At 43.1% G+C, this 25,509-nt stretch overlaps 3 protein-coding genes across 9 annotated transcripts in view; all 3 read left to right on the top strand.

Moving 5' to 3' along the window:
• The first annotated feature begins 278 nt into the window (after positions 1 to 278).
• On the top strand, positions 279 to 8,247 carry vax1 (ventral anterior homeobox 1). The gene is made up of 3 exons (XM_037271921.1): positions 279 to 1,527; positions 2,590 to 2,777; positions 6,810 to 8,247. Exons 1-3 carry the CDS (start codon positions 1,314 to 1,316, stop codon positions 7,317 to 7,319), a joined length of 912 nt encoding a protein of 303 aa, XP_037127816.1. The 5' UTR covers positions 279 to 1,313; the 3' UTR covers positions 7,320 to 8,247.
• A 3,358-nt stretch (positions 8,248 to 11,605) lies between these two features.
• On the top strand, positions 11,606 to 23,162 carry atp6v1ba (ATPase, H+ transporting, lysosomal, V1 subunit B, member a). The gene is made up of 14 exons (XM_037271919.1): positions 11,606 to 11,870; positions 16,334 to 16,389; positions 16,634 to 16,732; positions 16,874 to 16,967; positions 17,087 to 17,164; positions 17,273 to 17,412; positions 18,406 to 18,507; positions 19,515 to 19,612; positions 19,696 to 19,819; positions 20,840 to 20,990; positions 21,561 to 21,643; positions 21,810 to 21,914; positions 22,117 to 22,246; positions 22,385 to 23,162. Exons 1-14 carry the CDS (start codon positions 11,759 to 11,761, stop codon positions 22,525 to 22,527), a joined length of 1,515 nt encoding a protein of 504 aa, XP_037127814.1. The 5' UTR covers positions 11,606 to 11,758; the 3' UTR covers positions 22,528 to 23,162.
• A 539-nt stretch (positions 23,163 to 23,701) lies between these two features.
• shtn1 (shootin 1) overlaps positions 23,702 to 25,509 on the top strand; it is a 25,663-nt gene continuing 23,855 nt past the window's right edge. For 3 of the 7 annotated variants that reach the window (XR_005100370.1, XM_037271378.1, XM_037271379.1), the window contains exons 1-2: positions 23,703 to 23,870; positions 24,756 to 24,868. Coding sequence is in view for 6 of the 7 variants with exons in the window: in XM_037271378.1 (XP_037127273.1) it covers positions 23,711 to 23,870; positions 24,756 to 24,868 (273 nt within the window). In the remaining variant the exon portion in view is untranslated. Of the gene's footprint in view, positions 23,871 to 24,755; positions 24,869 to 25,509 lie in introns of all 7 variants that reach the window. The other 4 variants (XM_037271383.1, XM_037271381.1, XM_037271380.1 and 1 more) reach the window with 3 other exon arrangements.

Here is a 25,509-nt window from a genome sequence, read left to right as displayed (position 1 = left end):
CTGACCACTGCTGTGTTCAGAGATATTGTTGCACTGACAATTGAAATAGCTAAGAGTTGCTGCTCGGGTGGGTGGCTGGATGGCTGGATGGCTGGATGGATGGATGGATGGATGGATGGATGGATGGATGGATGGATGGGTGGATGGCTGGCTGGCTGGCTGGCTGGCTGGCTGGCTGGCTGGCTGGCTGGCTGGCTGGCTGGCTGGCTGGCTGGCTGGCTGGCTGGCTGGCTGGCTGGACGGACGGACGGATGGATGGTTAGTGGGCTGAGCGAGCGGTGGAGAGGGGTAGGGGCCATTCCGGGGCTATGCATGTGTGAGAGAGCGTAGGCAGCCCGAGCACTAATGACAAGTTTTGTTCCTCCAAATGCGTAGGTTAAGATCATGAGAGCCCAAGTGGCTTTCCGGGCACAGCTCGTTTGCTTTCGTCCCGGACCTGGCCGGGTTGCTCTGCGTGGCTGGCAAGAAAAAGAAAAAGAAAAAAGGAACAGGACGAGGGGAGAAACTTGAAGAAAAAAGGTTGAACTAAAACCTGGCGTCACAGCTTTTGAAGTGGTTTGCCTCGCTCTCCCTGCTAATTCCCAGCCTTTCTTTGCTGCAATAGCGGTAGATGGCAGCATTACAAGACGCTCGCTCGAATGGCCAAAGAGAACTGGGATCAAAGTTCGCTGACAGTGAAAAGTTGAGGAGAAAATGCCTACCGGGGTTTGAAGAAGCGGCAACTTTTGCTGGCTACGGAGGAGTCGCCGTATCGCTGCGAGTGACTGCGTTCGCTCACGTAGGGATGGGGGAGACCAATCATTTCACTTGCTGACGGACAGGAAGCGTCAAGACCTGGTCCATTTCCCCAAAGTATTCACGCAAATGTGGAGGCAGCCAAATGACGGCAATCAGTGGAAGGAGCCAGGGCTGGTCCGTGGCTCTGATTATGTGGAGCTCATCTATCAGCCTGATGATGTCTTTGTAACAGGGAAAGGGGGGCACTGAATTATCATCCACTTTCATCGAGACGTCCAAGATCATTGGGCAAGGCACTTGGTCAGTGATAACAGGGCTGGCTTGCTGGCTGGCTTGCTGGCTGGCTGGCTGGCTGGCTGGCTGCCGGGCGGGCGGGCGGACGGACGGACGGACGGAAGACTTTCAGCATTAGATAGCTGACGCTACCTTGGCCAAAGGTGCTCTTTTGAAACTAAAAACCACGCTAGTCAGATGATCTGTTGCACCGTGTTTTCTTGAACTTCCCCTTTTTTTTTGAAACGGGACAAAGGAAGAAGGAAAAGGAGGCGGCCAAGCTGCAGGTCCAAGAACTGAGTATGGAGGTCAGGTACAACCAAGAGACAGAAGCAATGGTGCTGAAGAACGGACTTAAGGAGGGCAGAGACGGAAAGGACTCACAGGGCAGTTTGTCCGAAAGCTTTCTAAAGGAGCAACAAAGCGCTTTTTCCTCCTCCGGGACGGTGGAAAACTGCGAGAAAAACAGGGGGAGCAACGCAGACCCGGACTACTGTCGGAGAATACTTGTGCGAGGTAAATCTTCCGATGAACCGTTGCAACTGTTGTTCGATAACAACCCTGACATTTTTTTTTTTTCTTTTTCAATTCGCGAGCACTTTATTTTTATCGATCGAACGGCAAATAATAATATCTTCGGCCTTATTCTATTCCGCAATGGAATTGCAGTGTTGAATTTGAACAGTTAGCACAAAAGCAATAAGCAATTGTTGAAAAACATCAAAGAATTCCTTCCAAAGTGTCACTTCTTTCAGCATACTTCATTGTTTATTTGGAGAATTCTTACTTTCACCTTCGAAGAAGTATCAAACACAAGTTTACATTTTTAGATCTCTTTTGGCATTCAGTATGGAAAAAACCCTCTCTTTCTACTTGCCATTTGTGCGGATACTATTGATAAAAATGTCCAATATTGATTTATTATTATACAAATCATTTGTGATGAGATCATTTTATTACAAATGATCAAATCAGTCAATACATAAAAAAAGTCCTCAATTCCAGCAACATCCATCTTTGTGCAGCTGAAATAGAAATAATAAAAACAAAGTTGTTTGAATTTAGCAAATGAAGGGATAACTTTTTGTTTCCAACATGTTTTTCAAATAAGACGATTTACTGACCGGCACTCCAAATGCAAACAGCGAGTGAGGGCTATTAACCGAAATAGAACATTTGGACGCATTAAGGTAGATTTGTAAATCAATCATTTCATCCATTTATTTAACACCTCTTACTTGCTCTTTTTTCTTCCGATTTTCTCATCATCTTCATTTTGCGAAGAACCGTTCGACACGGAGGGATTTGCTGCGCTTCTTGAATCCAAATGCGTTTGATTGGAATATGCAATCGAATACACTCGAACGTTATTTCCATTTGACAACAGCTGTAGTTGTGGCAAATACTGCACCTGACAAATACTAGCAATGGGACAATCCCAAAGACAGGGGAAACCCAAATGGCAGTCAGTCAAAAGCCAAAGAATAAAAATGAACGATTGTAATCCTATTACTTGGAGCTGTGCTTCTCTTTCACGGTCGGTCACCGTGTGAGTCGGCTTTGTTGTCATTGTTGCAGATGCGAAAGGCTCCATCCGAGAGATTATCCTACCAAAGGGTTTGGATTTGGACCGGCCCAAAAGAACCCGCACCTCTTTCACTGCAGAGCAGCTCTACAGGTTAGAGATGGAGTTTCAGAGGTGTCAGTATGTTGTGGGAAGGGAGCGAACCGAATTGGCCCGCCAGCTCAATCTGTCCGAAACTCAGGTAAGTCAAGTCTGTGCTTTGCTTCGCTCTCCAAACCAACGCATTCTCCTGACATTCTTTCTTTCTTTCTTTCTTTCTTTCTTTCTTTCTTTCTTTCTTTTTTTCTTTCTTTCTTTCTTTCCTCCGTCGTCGATTGTGTCCGGTCCCGTTTATTCCGGAATCAGGAATCGTTTGTTATTTAACAGGACAATGCTGAATTTGAAAGGCAAGACAGATTTGTTGGCGAATACAAGAATTTGGGCTTGAATTCTATCGGCAATTTCACATTTGTATTTCATGTGGCTGAGGAGCACAGTGGTAAATAAATCCATGAATCCATTCACGAGTAATGCACCCACAAGCGGAAAAAGTGCTTTTCATCTGGATGGTATTTCTAATCATCTTCATTGAACTTGATTATTTTCATTGTATTTCACTGTCATTGTTTCCTCGTCGTTATTAGTCAAAAGTCAAAGTCTGCTTTATTGTCAATTTCTTCCTTCACATGCCAAGACACAAAGAAATCGAAATGACGTTCCCACTATCCCACGGTGACAAGACATAGTACACAATATACAGACAAGTAAACGACACAAAAAATAAGAACAAGAAGGCACAAACAATGAATAAATAAGAGTGATGAATCAATAATAAATCAACAAATAATAAATAATACATTTCATAAATTAGCTGCCGTCGTTGAAATTGTCCACGTGGGCTTGATTTGAATTTCATTTCCCTTGGCCACTGGAGAACTCCAAGCTTGACCGTGTATTTTCACCCTCCTTTCTATCCTCGGACGTTGTTTCATTTGATCTGTATTTCAAATAGGATCTCATCTGAAAATGACATTTGGCAAAACAACTCTGACTTAGCTTGTATTTTTGCTGACGTAAATGGAAGTGAGTGCCCTTCAATTCTGAAGAAAAGAAATTGTGCCTATGAGTGCAGTGCCATGGGCTGCACAGATTCAAAAGAAATGCACCAATTAAGAGGAATGTAATATTCACCAACGTATTTTCGTCTCAAGAGTAGCTTTATATTTCTTTTCCGTGATTCCACAGCTACATTGTTACATCGTGAATCGTTATGATTTCAGCTTTAAGAACCTTTCTAAAAAACAAATGTGGGACGCAAAATGTTCACACACGATGTGCGTGTCGAGGTTAGACGAGTATACATTTGACCTCTTCGTAGACATTTGGATGCATGCGCTCGCTCGATTGCGACTAGAGGCAACGGTGATGAAAGACGGCATGAAACGAAAAGATTGTGGACCTTCTCACTTGGATGTGACAAGGGGTCAGCTAAAGTTCAGGCGCCACGGCTGAACTGCATTTGCACTCTTGCGTTTGACACCATATTTCAAAGCGGGTCAACTTTGGAGGATTTGGACTCCAAGTCGTCAAGCCAGCGCGTTTTCTGGCTTCGGAGCCTTTCGAGCTCAAGTCTTATTTGTCGCTCTTACCGTCTTCCTCTTTAATTCATTTGTCAAATGAATAAATGGTGGCAGTGAGCACGGCCAAAGGTGATTGACTGGTTTGTGCAGCGGTCTGCAGGTCAGCTTTTTCACAGAAGATGAATTCAAGGCCAAAATCTCCATTTCTTTTTTTTTTTTGCGGCACGCTTTCTCAATGTCACTTCTCGGTGACCAAATGCCATACATGATTCGATTAACATTCAGTCCAAATAAGTCAATCATTTCTATTCTCATCTTATCCTGGATGTGTGATCCCTAAACTGGGCTAAAACATCATTTACTCTTCCAACAGGCTCTTTACTTACGTAACAAAGAGAGCGCTGTTGACATCAAATGCTTCCAATCATTTGGGTAACTGAACAATTACGACAAATATGTTTGGCTTATGGGACTAAGCAGTTAGGGAAAAAAAGAACAATACAGTAGCTCTGTCACAATAACAAATAAAGGATCTTCTGAATCCTTCCCCCAAAAATTCTACAACCCCCTTACATTTATTTCTACAGGCTTTGAGCCACTTGCACTGTAGTTCAGAATTATTGTGCAAAAATGACCGGTGAGCCTCCGGGAAAAAAATAAAAAATAAATTGCTGCAGTTTATTTGATTGAGATGTTTGAGCATACACAAATGAAGGAAATGAGATGATTCGCAACAGAGTTAAGGCATGCATGACAAATAGAAAATAACGCATTGCGTGTTTGTCTTTTGTTGTGAAGGATCATCATTTTTATGATAACAAATGTACATGACATTATTACATTTTGCCGTTGACCAATGACTTTCTACATTTTCATAATTGCATTTATAGAAATCAAAGTCAAAGTCAAAAAGTCAAAGTCTGCTTTATTGTCAATTTCTTCACATGCCAAGACACACAAAGAAATGGAAATAACGTTCCCACTATCCCACGGTGACAAGACATAGTACACAATACACATACAACACAAAAAGATAAAAACAAGAAGGCACAAACAATGAATAAATAAGAGTGGTGAATAAATAAACAAATAACACAATAAACAAGAGGAGCAAAAATGGAGCAAGTGTGCATGCAGCAGACAGTCCGAATAGAGCGCAAAAGTACAGGACGCTACGCAGCCGAGGGGGGAGAGAGAGACTTCAGGATCCTAACAGCCTGGAGAAATGATGATACGACCTCGGTTTACAACACAGTGACGACAAAAATTCCATATATGTGGAAGGACATGAAATGCTTTGCAACGCAGCGCATCAACAAATAGATTCACTTACATTTTCAGTCGAACCAGATTGAAGAATATTTGGAAGTTTTCTTTGTGAGAATTAAATAAACACAAAACTTGATCAGGTCAAAAAACAGCTCTCAAGAAAACCATTTTGGAACTTACTCAACTCCTTGACACATTGGTAAATAGATTGGATTGGAGCGACTGGACCTTTCGAGATTGTCTGTCCGTTCCTCACCAACTCCTCGCACTAATATTTCTTGAAGTCCTGGCTCCGCATTTATTTGAGATTTCAATGATGGTGTTTGGATGTACTTCAATATTTGCTGATGTCAAGACGAACGAACGGCAGGCTCAATCTTCCTTCATCTGTCGTGCCTGCGATGTCATTTGACGGACTTTGAACAGAACTGCACTATACAGTCTTTGTTGAGGCCTTTCATGCGTGTGATAGATAGATAGATAGATAGATAGATAGATAGATAGATCTTTATTGTCATTGTCACACATGTACATCCATGCCGCTCCGCTGTATGTGCATTACGCGACCTGATTAATGCGACCTTGTAAATAAAATACGTCCATTGCGCATAACCTGGGATTTTGTTGACGACTGAAAAAAATGCTTTGAGAAAGGAATTAATTAGAAAACACCTTTCATGAGCCACTCACAACACGCGAGTTAATTTTCTACGTATTTAACCAGCGTGGCTGTGGAGCAACTGCAGGGATTTATTTCTACATGGCTGTGAGCTTCAAAGGAGTAGGAGCCAAAGGTTAGTCAAGAGCGGAATCAAAAATGCTAAGCACCACTGGTCCCGCCGAATATGTTCCACTGTATACATATTTATCCACCTCAATGCAGATCGTTTTATGTATAAGCGTGACTTGTAAACCCTTAGCAAAATAATCCCCTTTCGACACGGGTGGACTGGGAATCTTTATCATCCATCTGATTTATAGAGTTTGTCACACTATATTTTGAAACCTATTCCAGAAATGAACGGCAGAAACACACATTTTGTTTTTATCTTTCTTTTTTTTTTTTAAAGTCAAGCCTGCATAACAGCCAAGCTCTCCAGAACAATATCAAGTTATGTCTACAGCAAATACAACATTATGAAAAAAAAAAAAGGATTTACAGACACAGGGTTTGGGTTGATGGATGGATGGATGGATGGATGGATGGATGGATGGATGGATGGATGGATGGATGGATGGATGGATGGATGGATGGATGGATGGATGGATGGATGGATGGACTGACCGAGGGACGGACGGATGGAGAAGTAGGGTTCCCTATGTCCATGGTCCTTTTTTTTGGATTGCATATTTAAGGATTCCTTTTTTTTGTTTTTTGTCTACAGGTAAAGGTTTGGTTCCAGAATCGGCGCACCAAGCAGAAAAAAGACCAGGGGAAAGACTCGGAGCTGCGCTCAGTGGTGTCGGAGACGGCGGCGACCTGCAGTGTCCTGAGATTGCTGGAGCAGGGTCGGCTTCTCACGCCCTCGGGCCTGCCGGGCATCTTGCCCCACTGCGGGAGCGGCGCTTTGGGCTCTGCCCTGCGGCCCCCATCCATCAGCATGGCCGGCAATAGCGGCGACGGGAGCCCGACCCTACCCGCCGTCAGCGGCTCCGGGACGGTGCCCGGGCTGCAGAGCTCGGCGGCGGCGGCGGCTCACGGCTTGTTTAGCTTCCCCGTGCCCGCCTTACTCAGCGGCGTGGCCAGCCGCATGTCGTCGAACCCGCTGAGCGTGGCCAGCTCACTGGCCGGCAATCTGCAAGAACTCTCGGCCCGCTATTTGAGCTCTTCAGCTTTTGAGCCTTACTCGCGGACCAATGGCAAAGAATCCATGGAGAAGAAGATTGTGGACTGACGCACTGTTTTCATATGTATGCTTTTGGCTTCACCTGTCTTTGTTTTGGTTCCATCTGTCTGTGTCACCACAGTGTTCTGTAAATGTCTGCTAATCATCTCGATCCATATCCTTTGAAAATGTTTAGGATGAAGGAGTGATTTAGAGAGGCCATTTCCAAAGGGATTCTTTTCAAATCTTGACACCTTGACGTATTCCTTGGAAAAATTGGAGGAGCGAGCGAGCGAGCGCACACCGCATAGGCTTTCAAAAGAGATGTGTGTCTTGACTGTGTAATATTTTTTCATTGTATTGGCTAGGTCAAACGAGACCCACCACGTGCGTGAGTAGTTGTAGAGAAGAGAAAGAAGCCATTTTTGTCCCTCAATCCCTCCCAAACCTCCCAGCGGAAGCAAACCACAGTCAGTCAGTCAGTCAGTCAGTCAGTCAGTCAGTCAGTCAGCAGCGTCTTGTAGTATATTCATTGGTTGGTGAGAAAGCTGACTTGAAGCAAAAGAAAAGAGATTGTCTTCTGAAGACTGGGATCTTTTTCTCTCGACACATCTGTGGCCGGCGTTGGTTTTTGTCCTCAAGTTGCAGTAGCTAACCTTTCCGTTTGATCATTTTTCCTCGTCTGTGATTTCCGTAGCATTGTGAGTGGCTTTTGCTGTATAGTCTGCAAGAAAAGGCTTGCTTTTCACCCAGCACCAATAGTGTGCTGCTTGCTGTGATGATCACCAAAATGGGAAAAGGTTTCTCAGCCTTGAAGAAATCCCGTCAGCTCCTTTGTGAAATCAGCGGCCATTTAGGCAGAAACAAATGATTGTAGTGCAAATGAGATGTATGTTGTTATTTTATTGTAAATTATTCCATTTTGTAATGATGACATGATTAGTACCTTTATCTGGTAATCAAGGCTGAATGAATGAATTGAGTAATCTGTTAAAAGCTATTTGGTGCTGTACTGTGAGATTTGTCAAACGTGGAGTACAAATGTGGATATATATACTATATCTCTCTCTATATATACTGTAAATCGGGCATCCTGTTTGACTACATGCGTTGCCTTTCTTTTTTTTTTGAATTCATCTTCCCATTCATCAAGTTAATTGATCCATTCCATGACTGTTATAGTACATCCAATACATGGTGGTTTGATACGTATGACGCCGATTTTTTCAATCTTTCAATGCTCAAAAGGTCAGCGCTCTTGATCATGATGAATTCTGCCAACACACTCTTTCCGCTGTATAGTGCAATATTTGATTTGATTTGCTCTTAATACCATACTAGCTAAGGAGTACAGCAAAAAAAGAAGGTCAGAGGGAAACTATTCAGGATCGCACTTGTAGGTTCCGAAAAAAGAAAGTGTTTGTTTCGACAGCATCTGTCTTGGGAGGAGGACGAGGGAATGAAGGTCACATTTATGTATGCTTCCTAACACCCCTCCAACCATCCTCCAAAGCTCCCCCACCTATTCTCTTCCTTCACCCTAAGCCCAATTAGGATGAAGATATGTGGGTTTTTTCAAAGTGTGTGCGTTTTGGGGTGGTGGGGTCGACGTGGGGGTGGGTGGATGGTTGGGGGGCAGTCATAGGAGCAGACCACCAACACATTTTCTCTCGTCCTCAGAGTATTCAAGCTGAGGAAAGAGAGGTCACAACCTGACTTGTTTTCGTCTCTCCTTTCTTTCTTTCTTTCTTTCTTTCTTTCTTTCTTTCTTTCTTTCTTTCTTTCTTTCTTTCTTTCTTTCTTTCTTTCTTTCTTTCTTTCTCGAGCCTTGCGTTTCAGCGCTAATGTACTCACACACCCCTTGCAAGAGTAATCGTGAGGTCATTGCACTGAAAAAATATTTCAAAGAAGCTCCTTTTGTCTTCATGTGCAGAGGGGAAACAACATGCTGCGTAGCTTTATTGGCCTGCTTTTTTCAAAAAGAATGAATCCCATTAAGTTATCAAACAAGTGCAAATGCTCAGAGATGATCCACTTTCTGGATTTGTAAAGCAAAAAGCCCATGACTTTTACATCGCTTGAATTATTACTTGAGCTTTGTTGGGTTGCCGTGCAAATTTTAGACATGTGGATTGAACAAAAACATGCACACTGAGTCGATATTAAATTCCATCATTTGTCTTTTAAGGCGGCATGACGGAGCACCAGTTAACATGTCTGCCTCACCGGTTCACACGTCCGCCTGCCTCCGAGTCGAGTCAGGCTGGGATTCCGGCTCCGGCCTCCCTGTGTGGAGTTTGCGTGTTCTCGTCGTGCCTGCGTGGCTTTCCTCCCACATTCCAAAGACATGGTAGACATAGACAAAGACATCGGAAGCAGTGTTCCACCGTGCCGCCCGCCCTCATGAATAAACAGATGCCGAAAAAGAAATGAGAATATCGGCGCTCTGACATTTTTCTTCTTCTGTTTAATGCTTGATGTCCTGTGAGCTGACAAAATAATAATAACAACAAGCATAATCCTGGTTGGGTAGGTGAAATCCATTTGGTGTGCCAAGCACGTGTTTAGGTATTTGATATCTTTTTTAGTCGGAGCTGGATTTGTTTAAAATGGTATCAGCCTTATTATCCAAAAGTGTCCCTTTCATTGGAATCCTTTTTGACTTCCAGCATACAGGTAAATTCAATATCAAGGGAGCTTGGCTGAGCAATTCTATTCATTGGCAAACATATCAGTCATTGTCGGAGGTCCATAGTTGAAATAAGTTCATCAAGATTTCAAGACTATAAATAGGCAGTCGTTTGTTTGATATGAAAGCCAGGGGTGTTCCGTGACCCGCACAATCTTCTGTTGTTATTCATTAGTGGACCTGCGATATGACGTTTTCAAACATGTCAAAGACCATCTATTCAGTCATTGACTGCATCTACAAGTAGAATGTGCAATGAATTCTTCAGGCTGCCAGACTCAAAGTGACCAATAATCACATTGCAGGGTGTCGTTGCAAAGGCAGCTTTTTCTTATACGCTACCCAATTCAATTGCTATAGAATGAAAATCCAATCAAACAAATCAATCCAAATGTTTTCTTAATATTGAGAATTTTTTTAAATAAAATTCCTCAATTATTATTCATCGAAAAAGGTTTGAATTTGGAAGCGCTTTCTTTGATGCATTTGTTGTTGACGCACGCACATGTGCGGCTTCAAGGGAACATTGGTTACAAGCTCCGTAGAAAATAGTCATCGAAAAATGGAAAAAGATCAGCTGTTTGCATTGGTATGATTGTAAAATACAGCTTTACACATCGGGGAGGAGATCCAACCCCTTTGACCTCATCGTAAAAGAGTGGCGACAACAGGTACGTATTTAGAAAACGAGGGCACAGCTTGTGTAGGCACAAGTCCTTCACTTGCATTATTTGTCTATTTTTGCATGCATCCTGAAATGTTTGAATGAGCTCTCAAGGGACTAGCATCAGCCTCAACCTGGCAGTGCTTGCCTCTTCAGTTTTGTAGTGCTTTTTGTGTGCGTGTGTCATATGCATGATGTGTGGCTGGCTGGCTGGCTGGCTGGCTGGCTGGCTGGCTGGCTGGCTGGCTGGCTGGCCGGCCGGCTGGCTGGCTGGCCGGCTGGCTGGCTGGCTGGCTGCCTGCCTGCCAGCCTGCCAGCCTGCCAGCCTGGCTGCCAGCCTGCCTGCCTGCATGCCTGCATGCCAGCCTGCATATGTGTTTGTTAGGTAGGGGCCATGGTTCAATCATCTTCAAACACATATTTTAGCTCATGTACAGATGAAGAATGTCCCATAAAGTGACCGACAACACTTCCAGGTACCATACCTTGTACCTCACTGACATGAGAGGTACCAGATCAAATCTTAGCTCAATCTCTGGGCACTAGGTTTGTGCCCATTTGAAGTCGAGCTAGACGAGGTGTCCAACTCTTTGTGTAGGCGGGCTGGGCTGGACAACGTTTTGGTATTTCTTTTAGAGACACCCACTGCTAGGCATCGTTTAAAAAAGAATTGGCCGTTTTGTGCTGCTGTTGGTATGAAAACAGCCAACTTATAATAAATGCAAAAACGACACTTTGGAAATACTAGACAACCAAGGGGCCATTGCAAGTGGGACAAAAGAAGTGACGAGCACTCAACAGATGTTCAAAACAAGAACAGACAGAAGATTACTGTCTAGTGATAAGAAATGACAGTTTCTTTGGTCCAATTATTTGGTGAATGGTTTTGTTTGTTTAGCATGAAATACTTTCAAACAAAGCACGCGCTAAATTCTTCTTGCAGAGACTCTGTGACGCCTAAAAGCAGTGCGCGGCGGCGGCGGTGGTGGCGCATCGCAGCTCAGCTCAGCTCAGCGCTCAACTGGGTTTCAGCCACCGTCGTCATCCGCTTAGTCAGTCAGTCATATGACCGCTGTCATCTGGCTTGTGCAGCACCGGCCCGGCTAGCTAAGATCACCGAAGAACGTTGTCAACGTGTCGTAAATTAATCCCGCAATGGCAACATTGGTGGCAAACCGGGCGATGGACAACGGCTTGGCAGCAGCAGCGGCAGCGAGGACGCACACTCAAGCCGTGACCAGAAATTACATCTCTCAACCGAGGCTAAGTACGCTGCTTCGAGCTGCTAGCTAGCTAGCTAGCGTAGCTATAGGCTAACACAGATGGCAGAAGAGAGTAAATATAATCATGGATCCTGATGTTGCTACCGAAAATTCACCTCAATAGTCGAATGCAACAAGCTGTTGAAACCTAATATCATGTTGCAGCTGTATCAAATGTGTAGTTTGAATCACTGCCTTAAATTCATTTAAAAATGCAGCTAGAAAACCGGAAGCAAAACGAAAGGCGAGATCATTCATGACTGTTTTGAATCTATTTGCAAGGTGTCTCTGTCTCTCTGTCTGTGTGTTTGTTTGTTTGTTTGTTTTTTTACAAAAGTGTCATTCATATCAAGTAACAAAAATGTTAAGCTACCTCGTAAGCTATTGCCAAAGGTGGCTAACGTGGCTTATTTTGGCGAGATGTCATTCTCGCATTCGCTGAATTGTTGTTCTTAAGACAAATGTCGAAAATGGTTCTGTTTATATTTGCATTTGTTGTCGGGACTACTGCACTACATAGTCTTTGGCCTGCAAGTCATGCTGTAAAGCTCCGGTGTTGCGGTATAGCCGCCGCCGCTGAGGATATTTCTTGAATCATTTCGGTCAACGGTGCTTGTTAGGTGGCTCGCCTCCGGTCAAAAGGTTTGAACATCAGCATGTTATTTGGGAAACTCGGCAGAAGCCCGTTAGCTTGGCGAAGAGCAAACAATGAGGATTTGTCACGTGACACGATCACGAGCCAAGGTCACGTGACTCGTGGACTCATTGGAGACGGTTGCTGCATTACTGTGCTCACTCGTGTGTAATATTTGTGATTCTAAAATACGAAAAGAAGTGTAGACATACACTTAGGTATCGTTTCTTTGTCTAAACAAACCGTGCACGGACTATTATTGCATATGAACAATCTTTTGAACAATTATGCTCATCATGATCATAATTGTGATTGAATTGAGATGAATTGCACAGCCCTGCCCGTGGATGATGAATTTTCAAATGGTGGATTACTGCTCTGAATGTTGTCGGATTTGTTTTTTAAAGCAACCTCTGTTCCCTCACATTGCTTTCACCGCAGAACGCCATGATTACCTTTTTTGTGTACCTTTATGTCAGAGAGGCAAGTACTGTATGTACGGACTAAAAGCCTCTTGGAGAATACGAAGAAAATGACTTAATGGACCTTGGCCCATCTTAGTGCTAGGACAAGGGTATTTTGTAATGCAGCCCTTGTACTTAGCCCTAACAATGTGAAATGCTGTCATTCTGCTGCCAAGACTGATTTCTTGGTGACGCATATTTGAACTGCTACATGAGCTTGTCGCAGTCTTTATGATTAGCTGCACCAGTTCACTGGCCTAAAGATGGGGAGCTGATGTAAAAGGCTCCATTCACAGTTGGAAGAGACTCCTTCCAATTTGCTGTCTGTCCCATATCTATTTTTTGTTGTCGGCCTATTATAGAAATCAAACGGCACGAAAGCTTTGTTTCCTGAATGCGCTAACAAAAATGGTCACGGTATTATCCCAGTTAAGGGCTAACAACAGTGTTCACCGCTGTTTCTTGGATTTTGTTTTCTTTTCTTTGCCAGGCATCATTGCTTTTTTAAAATGAAGCTTTTTACTGTGGTAAGTGGCAAATGGAATGCTTTTATCGACACTGTATTGTGCTCAAAGAACTTTAAAAATACCATAGTAAGCTGGGCTTAAAAAAAAAAAAAAAATTAAATTAAAAAAAAAAAGCCAAATATACTCTCTGCATAGAAAAAAAATTCCCATCCACACTTCCAAACTTTTTCCATGTGGACATGGTCTGGGAGAGTCTCAAGGTCAGAGATAGGTGAGTTATACTAACCCTAGCCCAAGGCCAAACATCTATCATTGCAAACTACCTAGCACAATTCCAAAAGTTGTGGCACCCAATGTCTCTGTCGGTGGTGGCAAATGCTGCTGCTGCTGCTGTGAAGCAAATGACAACAGCTCAACATGAATGTCACACAGGTCATAAGATCAATGTTGAAATGCTTTTTGTCGACTTGCCGGAGCTCTCGGAGATGCAAAGTTTGAAAAGGCGCCAAATGAGAACCTTCGTACTGCGTCTTTTCTTTCTGCAGGCTTTTGTCTCTCTGGTGTCAAACAAGACAAAAGCTATTAGTCCATGAAATGGTGGCCTTTGTTTTAGCCTTTGCTGCATTCTGACATCAAGTGCAATGAAAAGACATAGAGCAAGGCGCAGTGCAGTTTTTGTGAACATTTAATTAGTCGCGGTGATAATTTAAAGCTTCGTCTGGCATTTCCATCAAAACTTGTCTCATTTGTATTCTAATGAGCACACTTGCTCTTCAATAACCTCTTGTGCAGACATCCACCCGTCTGTCTTATTTTTGTCAGGAAGAACAGGAAGTCGTCAACTTGTGACTTGTAGCCAAAAATCCCCCATTCCATGACTCCACTTCCTGCTTTTTAGTCCATTTTGACAGGGTTGGTTGGTTGGTTGGTTGGTTGGTTGGTTGGTTGGTTGGTTCTAAACCAAAGGGAGATTTAGCATCACGCAGCAGTCTCCGTAGCCCTGATGTCATCATACACAGTCAATGCGTAGTACTACATGCATCGATCGCGTCATTCCTATTGATTGGATGGTAACGTGCGCAAAGTGGCGAGGGATGGCTGTATTCATTTTCCTTTGCAAACCTGATATTTGGCTTGTGCAGTGAATGTCATGCTAAGGCTTGATCCAATGTGTTGATTTGTCAGGCAATTAGCATTCCCACTTTGAGCAGGGCTGTGGGAATAGTTGTGAATTTCAAGGTGCACATCACAGCAGCCACTGCTTTGTTGCGCTCATTTATTGTTGGAACAGTGGCGCCCCATCCCATCCCGGCTCCAACCTTGCCCCCCCCCCCCCCCCCCCGACTCCGCTTTTTAGCTTGAAAATTGAATTGTGTTGGAATGCTACGTGTCTCTTTTCTCTGGCACTTGAATAGCCTCTTCAGTATTTCACACCAAGGTGTCCTTCAGGGTGCGAGGTCAGGCTAGCAAAACAGCCTCTAGTGGCAGATTAGGACCAATTAACATCTTTGTTCACAAAGGGCTTGGCAGTTGAACAGGCTGCAGGGTGACCCACACTGCGCTTGCATGCCAAGCCAACACTTGAACTTCAGTAGAAAAGAAGGGTGGAGAAAGTTTGCCAAACCTAATGGCAATTGTTGCTACTTCACAACTCGTAAATATATAGTCCATTCACTTATGGTGATTGTTATCAAGTGAGAGAAAACCACCTTCACTTTTTTTTTTTTTTTTTTTGCCTTGGTGAAGTTTTTATTATAAAAGTGCAACTACATATTCAAAAGTTCTGCCCACAGGCTTAGCGCCACCATCCACGCCGCAAGAAATCAAAAGAAAACAATCTTCAAAACACTTGAATCAATCAATCTTAAGAACACTTTGCCTGCTACCCCCCCCCACAAGGATAAGAAGCCATTTAAGATTTTTGGGCAGACTACAATCAACTTGCTGTATTTACACGCATATGTTATTGAAGGCATCATTTGAGAAAAAAAATCTGGTACAACAAAACGATGGACAGCAATGCATTTGTGAATTTTCGAGGTCGATATTTGATGGAAGAAAAACGATTAACCGGCCCATTCATTCTAAGAATGTACACTGCTTATTTTTTTCCATCACTTATAATCAATATATGAATCAAATTGTACAGGAAAAAAAATGGAGAAAAAAAACTAACCTTATCTTGTGTTGATCTTTTGGTGGCCAAACAAATTATTTTCAGTCTACGTGAAATTTCAATCCATACTTTTAGAAGGGAGTGTAGCATGATGGCTATACTGAAAATGGAAATGCATATTTGTCCTAAAATTGACTTCAACTACCTCTTTAGGAGGCCTTCACTGGATGTGCCATTAAGATGCTGTAAATGTACAGATTGCCAAAAGCTTTCTATATAATTACGTCAACCAATTTTGTGATTATTATTGTCATTACCAGCCAGTATGTACTTTTTGCTGTATCTATATCTCTTGAAATTTTTTGGCAAGTTGAAGGTTGGAAATGTGGTTATTATTACCCCCCGCATTTTTGATTCCATCTGTGTTGGAGCCGCGGTTGTATAATTTCCTCGTGATTTTCTCTAACCTTCTTTAGTGATGATGAGCCATTCTTTTTTTGAAGATGGTCAGCCGGCCGCCTTGTGTCAATGTAACTGTCCATGGCCTTCATGGGCAGGGCAGACAAGTGAATTTTCTCCATTTTGATGACATTTGGACCCGGAGCATGTAATGCTCAAAGCTCCGTGGATCTTCCAGTTAAAGGTCAACGTATGATTATTCAGTGCAATTAGTGCCAGCAAGTTGATTGGTAGCTTGTAAATGTGAATACAGTCCTAATGCTATTGCTTGTAGTTGACTGACACTTGAATCAGAAAAATGAACTGTGTTTTTGATCTTGTCTTTCAGCTTATTCTACAGTGTCAGGAGTGAATGGACCCTTAGTGATTCTGGATAATGTCAAGGTGAGGCAACCACTACTGTTCTACATGTTTGCTTTATTCACATAGGAAACTGCTCTTTTGATGGCTCATCATCAGAATCTATTGATCACATTTACTTTCTGTGTAAAACTTGCACTTGTTTGTAAAATGTTGAAATTGTAAAATACTTCTATGGAATGCGTCTGTGTGATTGTTTGGAGTGAGGTCAGTGTTTTTTAATATGGCTACTGTGTTTAATCCTTTTTCTTTTTTCTTTTTAAACTAGTTCCCCAGATATGCTGAAATAGTACACCTGACCTTGCCCGATGGCACAAAAAGGAGTGGTCAAGTCCTGGAGGTGATTGGTAGCAAGGCAGTTGTTCAGGTGAGACACAAGCATCCATCATGGAGCAAGAACAAGTGAGATGTGTGTGAAACAAACAAGAGGCATTTTGAAACTTCAGTCACAATGTACAAGCGATAACATTTTGGTATCTTGACAAAGTATGACGTTATGTCTCTTCAGGTGTTTGAGGGAACATCAGGCATCGATGCCAAGAAGACAGCCTGCGAGTTTACTGGCGATATCTTGCGCACACCCGTTTCCGAAGATATGCTTGGTATGAGGAAAACCAAACACGTCACAAAGCCAGCTAGCTCATCGATTCATACTTGAAATGTTTGTGGATCGCAAAGAATAGGTTTTTCACATCGGTGTCAATTTCCTTGTCTTTTTCAGGGCGCGTGTTCAATGGCTCAGGCAAACCTATTGATCGTGGACCTAGTGTTCTGGCTGAAGACTATTTGGACATTATGGGTACCTGCTCTTTTTATCTGCATGCATTTTTTCGATCGTTCTACTCGCAGTCAGCCCATGTAGCTGGTATGAAAGCTATTTTGGCAAAGCTCCGTGTTTCCTCTCCAGGTCAGCCTATCAATCCTCAGTGCCGTATCTACCCAGAGGAAATGATCCAGACCGGCATCTCTGCCATCGATGGAATGAACAGTATTGCCAGAGGACAGAAGATCCCCATTTTCTCCGCCGCCGGCTTGCCCCACAACGAAGTGAGATCACACACACACACACACACACACACACGTACACGCACATCGGGGCTGTCGGTACTTAAAGGCGTGCTTCTGGAACGTATTTGCCAGTAGCGTTCTTGCAAATACGTATTTGCGTGGACCGTATTTGCCAGGAGCGTTTCTTCAAATGGATTTGCAAGTACCATTTGTTTGAACATATTTGCATTCCAATACAGTTTGGATCCTATCAAATTTCAAGGGAGGCATGTGCAATAAGGAGAACACCATAGCATCAGTTTCTTGAAGGATGATTGTATTGAAAAGGGCCGCTAATGCAGCTGCCTGCCATGTGTAATCTCATTCAGCCTTCCTAATTGGCTGATCAAAAGGGTCCTACTGTAGAATCGGTCAAACAAACACAGCTCCTAATGATGACCCACCCACTTGTCGTGCCATCTGTGAAATCCCGGCTGCTTATTTCATTAAGTACAAGTCACATAGGTCATTCATGTTGGAGGGGGTTGCTCTATGGACCAGGTGCCTGCTTCCCCCTAGGGTGCATGGAGAGGTTAGGGTTAGGCTTAGGGTTAGGGCCGGATCAACACACATTAGGTGAAGAAAAGCAGAAAATTCCTCTTCACTCCTTCTACAAAGGAGTGGCCGGCTGGCTGGCCTTGCAAGACAATTACACACAGGGTTGCTATGGAAAATATTCATTTTTCCCAGAAATGATTAAAAACGACACTTTGAGCCTTGTTTTTTAAGGTGCTTGGAAATGCACCTACAAAGTATTGATATTATATATGATATCGTTATTTCTTCTTGTTGTTATTATACAGTATTATTGTGCTGGGTGGAAACTTCATTCCGATTGGCTCCGAAAATGACATTGCTATAATGTATGTCCTTCACACATCTCAAGTCGTTCCTTATCAAATGATGACATTTTGAATTTTTGTCTGGAAGAATCAGTTGTGGGTTTTGTTTTGTTTTGTTTTTTATAATGACACTCCAAACACATTTGTTAAGATTGCAGCCCAGATCTGTCGGCAAGCTGGCCTGGTGCAGAAGTCCAAGGATGTGATGGACTACAGCTCGGAAAACTTTGCCATTGTGTTTGCGGCCATGGGGGTAAGCATCCATCCATCCATCCATCCATCCATCCATCCATCCATCCATCCATCCATCCATCCATCCATCCATCCATCCAGTCGACGTGTTTTCTATCATGCGCATCTGTGGCGCTAATCCAGCTCTTAACCCTGAAATGTCCTTCCTCCCAGCCTGCTTTCAGTCTTTTATTCATTAACCTTTCAGTCCTTCTTGTTACTTCTGCACCTCTGAGCATATCCTCCCGCCATGTAGAGGTTACTAATTCAAGAGACTCTTAACACTGCCAGTATCAAATTCTCTAAGCCTGCCTGCCTGCCTGCCTGCCTGCCTGCCTTTTGTGACAGGTTGACCTTTACCAAAGTCCCAATTTGCTTCACTTGCCGAATGCGTCCAAGCCCCGCTTGGCTAAATCACATCCTTTGCAAATAAGCAGTACACGAGTCATTTTTGTGAGTTACATTTCCTGCCGAACGCAATGAATGTCCTTGATAAAAGATTGCCATCTTCTCTGCAGTGCGGCGTGTCACATTCTTCCGGACCTAATGCATTCATTTCATGTTTGAAAACAAACCGCTGCGTCGTCGTAATCCATCCAAAAAGGCGATGTCAAATGTGCTCTTTATTATGAATTCCTTGGGTCATCGTTTGCGGTTTCCTGACATGATCTGAGCACATTATACTTGGAAGTGTAGTTTCACAAACTCCAAACTAGAGTTAGTGTTTCTTGCTGCTGCTTTTCCAATGGCTATTGTATTTTCCATGCGTTCCAAAGGATAACGTGGGCTCCCGTTTGAAATGAAAGATCCATGTGCATATCAAAGTGAACTTCTTATTGATTGTGAATGAACAAAAGATAATAAGCAGCAACACCTTTTTCATGGGTTCACCTGCATTTTGTCCGAGGGGTTGGAGGCGTCAAAATTGTGGACATTTGGGATGCGGTCAAATACGTCATCCACGGAGTGTGACGATTCACGGCCGGATTTTAAAGTCCAGTAAAAGCCATTTCTCCATTTCGCCCCCAGGTCAACATGGAAACTGCTCGTTTCTTCAAGTCTGATTTTGAAGAAAATGGCTCAATGGATAATGTTTGTCTTTTCTTGAACCTGGCCAATGATCCCACGTAAGACTCGTTTGGATTGGATGTACGAGCTGTAACGACACAGTATTGGCTCCGCTTCAAGTTTCTTCTTTCTTACCAATTAGGATCGAACGTATCATTACTCCTCGCCTGGCATTGACTACAGCAGAATATCTGGCCTACCAGTGTGAGAAACACGTCCTGGTCATCCTCACCGATATGAGCTCCTACGCTGAGGCTCTGAGAGAGGTAAAGACATCTTCGGCGGCTGGCTGTTATCCTTTTTTTCTTTTCATGGTGACATACATACATATTGAAAGAAGCGCCAGCAAGCACATCCCGATGACGATGAGCAGTATAGAAAATGGATAGATGGATACATATGTAGTCTATGGAAAATATTCTTTTGAATTCAGATTGTAAACAAACGTGCAAATTGTGGATAGAAAATGGTTTGCGGTCAACGCAAATGAAAGTCTCCGCTTGAAGAGGGAAATGACGGGGCCAAATGTTGCCATTGTGTTTCAAGACCTCGAGTCTGAGATAGTGTATATTCCTATAAATGGTTCCAAAGTCAAGTGAATTGAGAGCCGAGGGGGAAAGGGAATCCAAGCCATTTACAGGTTGATGTTGGGGATGAGGACTAAATACGCGCGTCAATTGAAGGCTCAACCTTTACACGCCTGAATAGCAAGATGTTATGTTAGGTTCCTCAAGGCTCTTTGTATGTTGCCAACGACACATCATGCAATTCAACTCTCAGCTGAGTACAGACTGCAAGGTTGCGGTCATCACAAATGAACCATTAAAACCTGCAATTGTGCTGCCAGCGTATTGAAAAGCAAACTGCGCAGCATCAAAGGATACAAAAGGGAAGGGTGAGTAGCAAGGATCGGACTTGCAAGAAAAGCAAAGGAGAGAAAAAAGAAAAGAAAAGAAAAGAAAAGAAAAGGGTTAACGGGAGGCAGTAAGCAGCGGTACTTTTCCTAGTTAGTCTCAGCTCATAAGAAGGTTTCCAGCCTAAAAGTTCATTTTAATCTATGGAGGTTTCATTCTACTTTCTATTTGCCCTTAGCCATCGACAGTGTCGTCACCTCATTGTCTCTAAATGAAGATGCACACAACGCGTCAAATTGTTCATCTTGAGAATGACATTTGAATTTGTTTTCCTGGCATTGTGACTAAAATTCAGATTGGAGAACGCTTGTTGGTATTTTTTGATGCGGCCCTCTCACTTCGTACCAAGCAAGCCTTTTCTCCACCTTCAAGGTGTCCGCTGCTCGAGAAGAGGTGCCCGGACGTCGAGGCTTCCCTGGTTACATGTACACCGACTTGGCCACCATCTATGAACGTGCGGGACGAATCGAGGGGAGGAATGGCTCCATCACCCAAATCCCCATTCTCACAATGCCCAATGACGGTCGGTACCAGTTGTCAATCCTTAAACAAAAGCTTATAGGTCCAAAAATGGAGGTTTCAGAAATGAGTCCCAGAAAAGTGTGTCTATCTTTGCCCATTTTTTATTTGTATTGATTTTTTTTCTCTCCCTCCCTCCCTCCCGCCTTCCTTCAATCAAGGACCTTCATGGTTCAAATGTTGTGTGTTGTATGGGTTACTTGTTTGGGAATGAAACCAATGAAATGTAAAAAAATGTAAGAATTTGAAATGGGCTTGGATATTTCTGAAGTTACCATAGCAACTGCACACTCCTATCTAGTTGAAGAGTAGGTCCCCATTACAGCATTACAGGCGGGTGAGTGTGTTAACCTTTAGTCCAACACGGGCTGGCTTCCCAGCCCTTCTCGGGCACTTGATTCAGAGTGAAGGTTGTCCAAATGGCTACTCGAGAAGTGAATGATACATTTTCATCTTCTATATTTGGCTTTGTTGCTCCAAAGTCTTTATTACACGATGAGCTTGATAGGATGAAAGTGGCTAGTTTGTTGATTTATTCCATGGTTGAAAACCTGTCTTGTTCCTCCTTTGAAAGACATCACCCATCCGATTCCTGATCTGACGGGCTACATTACTGAGGGTCAGGTGTACGTGGAAAGGCAGCTGCACAACCGTCAGGTAGGCTGGCCAGATGCCTGTGGGATAGTGGGAACGTCCTTTCGATCTCTCTCTTTGTGTGTCTTGACATGTGAAGCAATTGACAAGAAAGCAGACTTTGACTTTTTGGACTTTTGCCAAAAGGTTGAGGTCTTGAACTGATATTCCAAATATGCTTGTCTTGCAGATTTACCCACCCATCAATGTTTTGCCCTCTTTGTCCCGTCTGATGAAGTCAGCCATCGGAGAGGGTATGACCAGGAAGGACCACGCTGATGTCTCCAACCAGCTGGTAACACTATATATATATATATAGTCTGTTTATCGACGTTACTACTAGCATAGTTGTACTAAGTTCATTTTGGTTTTACTTGTTAATCACTTTCCTTGGCTTCATTGAAGAGTATTTTGGTGCTGACTGACATGTTTGTGTTTTTTAGAGCAATTTTCCCCTCCATGATTCATTTTCTTTTCATTGACTCTCCCATTTTTAGTATGCCTGCTATGCTATTGGCAAAGATGTTCAAGCCATGAAGGCTGTTGTGGGAGAAGAAGCCCTCACTTCTGATGATCTGCTCTACCTTGAGTTCCTACAGAAATTTGAAAAGAACTTCATTGCCCAGGGTGAGTTGCTTCCACGCGTGTAGCGCAAACAGACTCCTTTGGCTGCCCGAACACATGCCTGACCTCAATCAATGTAACCCCTTGGGTTGCCCAAAAACATGCCTTTCTAAACAAAGACAAACAATGCGTGTCCCTCAGGCCCGTACGACAACAGGACGGTGTACGAAACCTTGGACATCGGCTGGCAGCTGCTCCGTATCTTCCCCAAGGAGATGCTGAAGAGGATCCCTCAGAGCACATTGGCCGAGTTTTATCCCAGGGAGTCTGCTGCTCGCCACTGAGGCACCAAAAGGAATGTTGTGCTTCTTTGTGCAATCTAACCCTAACCCTCTCTGATGCCAGCGGTCTCCTTGTGGCATGTTGGTGAATTTTCTTGCGCATCCTGATCCCAAAGCTTCCTTTCCCCCAGGTCACCAACTTCACAGTAGTCATTTTATCTCGGTGTACCGTCGTGTATTGCTGTCCAAATGATGTGGCGTCTGAAAAGTAGTATCTGTGGTAGTGATCCTCTTTATTGCAAAGAAATGTGATCAGATCTGTAAACATTTAGTGAAGCCCATACTACAGGTGACGCTTTTAATGTACTGTCCATTATCACAAAGCATTTCTCAGTGAACAATGTTCCGTTTGATATGAGCTGAATGGTGTTGTTACGCTCAAATAAACACTCAAAGCCGTCAGTGTGACGCATATCCCTGGCAGGCGGCCGGCCGGCCGGCCAGCCAGGTGGTAGTTGTGCCGTACTTGACTCTTTTGGGACCCCATACCAACTATATCATGGATGTTTACATTATTAGTGCTTTGTAGTTTGTTTTGTCTGATATAGTGAACATTCCCATTCGTCAGCAAAAACAGAGTTGTTGTGCAATCATGATTGTTTCTTGTGAACAGAATGAAATTAAATTATGAGTGAGTAGAATTTGTCATCCGTAATCCATCGACGCAAGCCTCCTCGGCACATTCATAACAGCCGTCTGTCTCTCATCCTGTCACCTCAATTCTTTCCAGTTGAAGCCAAATGTATTTTACAGGACATACTGGGCGTTTTATTAATCTTTCAGGGAAAATATTGGCCTCAATCTGCATGACGTGTCCTACAACAGTGCCCATTTAAATGCATGATATGGGTACATGCAAGATATTGAAAACATCATTGTGAGTTTGGCTTGATAAAGTGTTGATACTGGCTTCGTGTGAATTAAAGGTAAGTAAACGACATGACGTGAATTAAAGGTAGGTAAATGACATGACATGAACATACTTTTTACTCCTTAACTGCCAGTCTGTATCTTTATATTGGTTTTCCAAGTGACCTATAGTCGTAAAATGAACATTTCAGCACATCAAATCATTTGAGATTCACACATAAATATTCAATTTTCTTCAAAGGTCAATACTGTGTTCCCTTAAGATTGGTATGTATGTCACTACAGGCGCGCGCGCGCGGGCGGACTTCGAACAGCTATGCTCGAGTTTGTGTCACTGAAAGTGTTCAGGCGTGTCACGACGGTCATTCGCTTCCTGCTGCAAAGAATTTTGGGGGGAAAAAAAACCAACCCAAAAAGTCCTATGGCTTCGGCAGAATTGGATCAAAAGAACACCATTGCTGACTTGACAAACAAAGGTAGGCCTGCTGTGAGACGACCAGTGCATAACTTGTAAAATAGTTTGGGGTTCATAACAACAATGTCAATATTGTCACCTCATATTGCACTCCGCTGCAAGGTGCTGAATTGTATCCTGCCTATGTTGATTAAAAAAAAAAAAAAGCTACTTTAGCCAATACGTTTCAGTGCATGCAATGTATTCGTTTGACATGCCAAAGTGGAGAACCGGCTCGAGGAGTTACTTTGGAATGAGAGTCCAACTTGTGACCTTCGGTATGATAGGCAAGCCCGAAGCGCAACTAGAAGGGCATCTGAACGGGACCATTTTGGAACGATTGTGCTTCCAAAGTTAACACCAGCGGACCTACTTTTGTGCGCTTTGGAGGCTAATAGCCACGCCCACTGACCTCCATTTAGCAGCACAAGAATCCCTTATTGTTATTCGGATTAATGGCGCACAAGTCTTTTTGGAAATGCAAAGGTTACTATTGCTTACTATTTCAGTCGAATATGTTTTTAGCTGGCATCAGGTGGAATCCTCGTACTATCTATCCCACATCATCGCTTTTCGGGAGACTCCCGGAAACATCACGTTTGTTCAACCATTAACATTGCATCAATAAAGAGAGGAAACCATTTCAACACTTGGAACCACATGTGCGGACTGACGAATAATATCCATGTCTGAAAAACCATTGAATTCACCGAATTGTGACATGAGAGGTTTTCAGGAACTATAAAACATGTACATGTAGTATTTATAGTATTGGGGAAATGGATTTGTTTTCCCCCAGCCTCATACTGCTGCACTCAAACACCACGAGCGGAATGAGTCAGTATGTGAGAAGTTATCACAGGTTTGAGAATTTCCCATGTGTGAACTCTATTCATGTGAAATTGAGGAGGCTTTGTGTGGATTTTTGGTGTGATGATGGATGAGTGGCACCCTTTGCTTCCCACAGCTATACGGGAATACGAAGGCCTGCAAAGGAGACATGAAGCAACAACCAAGGAGGTAAGTCTCTGTCACAATACGCCACTACCAACTCCTTTTTACACAATTGTAAGGAACGCATGATATTTGTTTGCTTTTTTTATTCATATTCTCATTCATCCGGCCGGGTCCTTTCATTCTCAGGACATTGAGTCAAATTGCTCATGGACTGTTCTGGCTGTCTTTGAGATATCAAAGTCAAAGTCAGCTTTATTGTCAATCCCTTCATATGTCAAGACACACAAAGAAAACCGAAATTCCGTTTCCTCCATCCCACGGTGACGAGACATACAAGTAGGCGACACAAAACAAAAACAAGAAGGCACAAACCATAAATAATAAATAAAATAAAATGAGCGATGAATAAATAACAGACCAATAACCCATTAACCCATATTCCCTTTCTATTAAGAAATGTCATACTGTTTCAACAAAATGAAATGTCTGTTTGTTCAAATGTATAGGACTGCGTTGGGACGATCAATTTATTATGCTGGATTGCATACAACCTAACGGGAAATATTTGTAGAAACAATTCTGGCATGAACAGGAATTACTCGAAGTGAAGAGCAAAATTATTAAAGAGGGAGAGAAAATGAACCTGAATTATAACGCATCAGAATTATACTGGATGATCAGCCTATAAATAATCTTCAGTATTT

Source organism: Syngnathus acus, chromosome 15 (genome assembly GCF_901709675.1).
Source record: "Syngnathus acus chromosome 15, fSynAcu1.2, whole genome shotgun sequence".
In the NCBI taxonomy this organism is placed as follows: Eukaryota; Metazoa; Chordata; class Actinopteri; order Syngnathiformes; family Syngnathidae; genus Syngnathus; species Syngnathus acus.
This window is presented reverse-complemented; position numbering and strand designations above follow the sequence as displayed.

What these genes read in the sequence shown, in the direction of transcription:
- vax1 (XM_037271921.1), top strand. Translation starts at nt 1,314, where the DNA reads ATGGAGGTCAGGTACAACCAAGAGACAGAAGCAATGGTGCTGAAGAAC. An exon ending in TCGGAGAATACTTGTGCGAG is followed by an intron (nt 1,528 to 2,589) that starts GTAAATCTTCCG and finishes TCATTGTTGCAG; the next exon opens with ATGCGAAAGGCTCCATCCGA. An exon ending in TCAATCTGTCCGAAACTCAG is followed by an intron (nt 2,778 to 6,809) that starts GTAAGTCAAGTC and finishes TTTTGTCTACAG; the next exon opens with GTAAAGGTTTGGTTCCAGAA.
- atp6v1ba (XM_037271919.1), top strand. Translation starts at nt 11,759, where the DNA reads ATGGCAACATTGGTGGCAAACCGGGCGATGGACAACGGCTTGGCAGCA. An exon ending in CATCTCTCAACCGAGGCTAA is followed by an intron (nt 11,871 to 16,333) that starts GTACGCTGCTTC and finishes CTTGTCTTTCAG; the next exon opens with CTTATTCTACAGTGTCAGGA. An exon ending in TTGTGTTTGCGGCCATGGGG is followed by an intron (nt 18,508 to 19,514) that starts GTAAGCATCCAT and finishes TTTCGCCCCCAG; the next exon opens with GTCAACATGGAAACTGCTCG.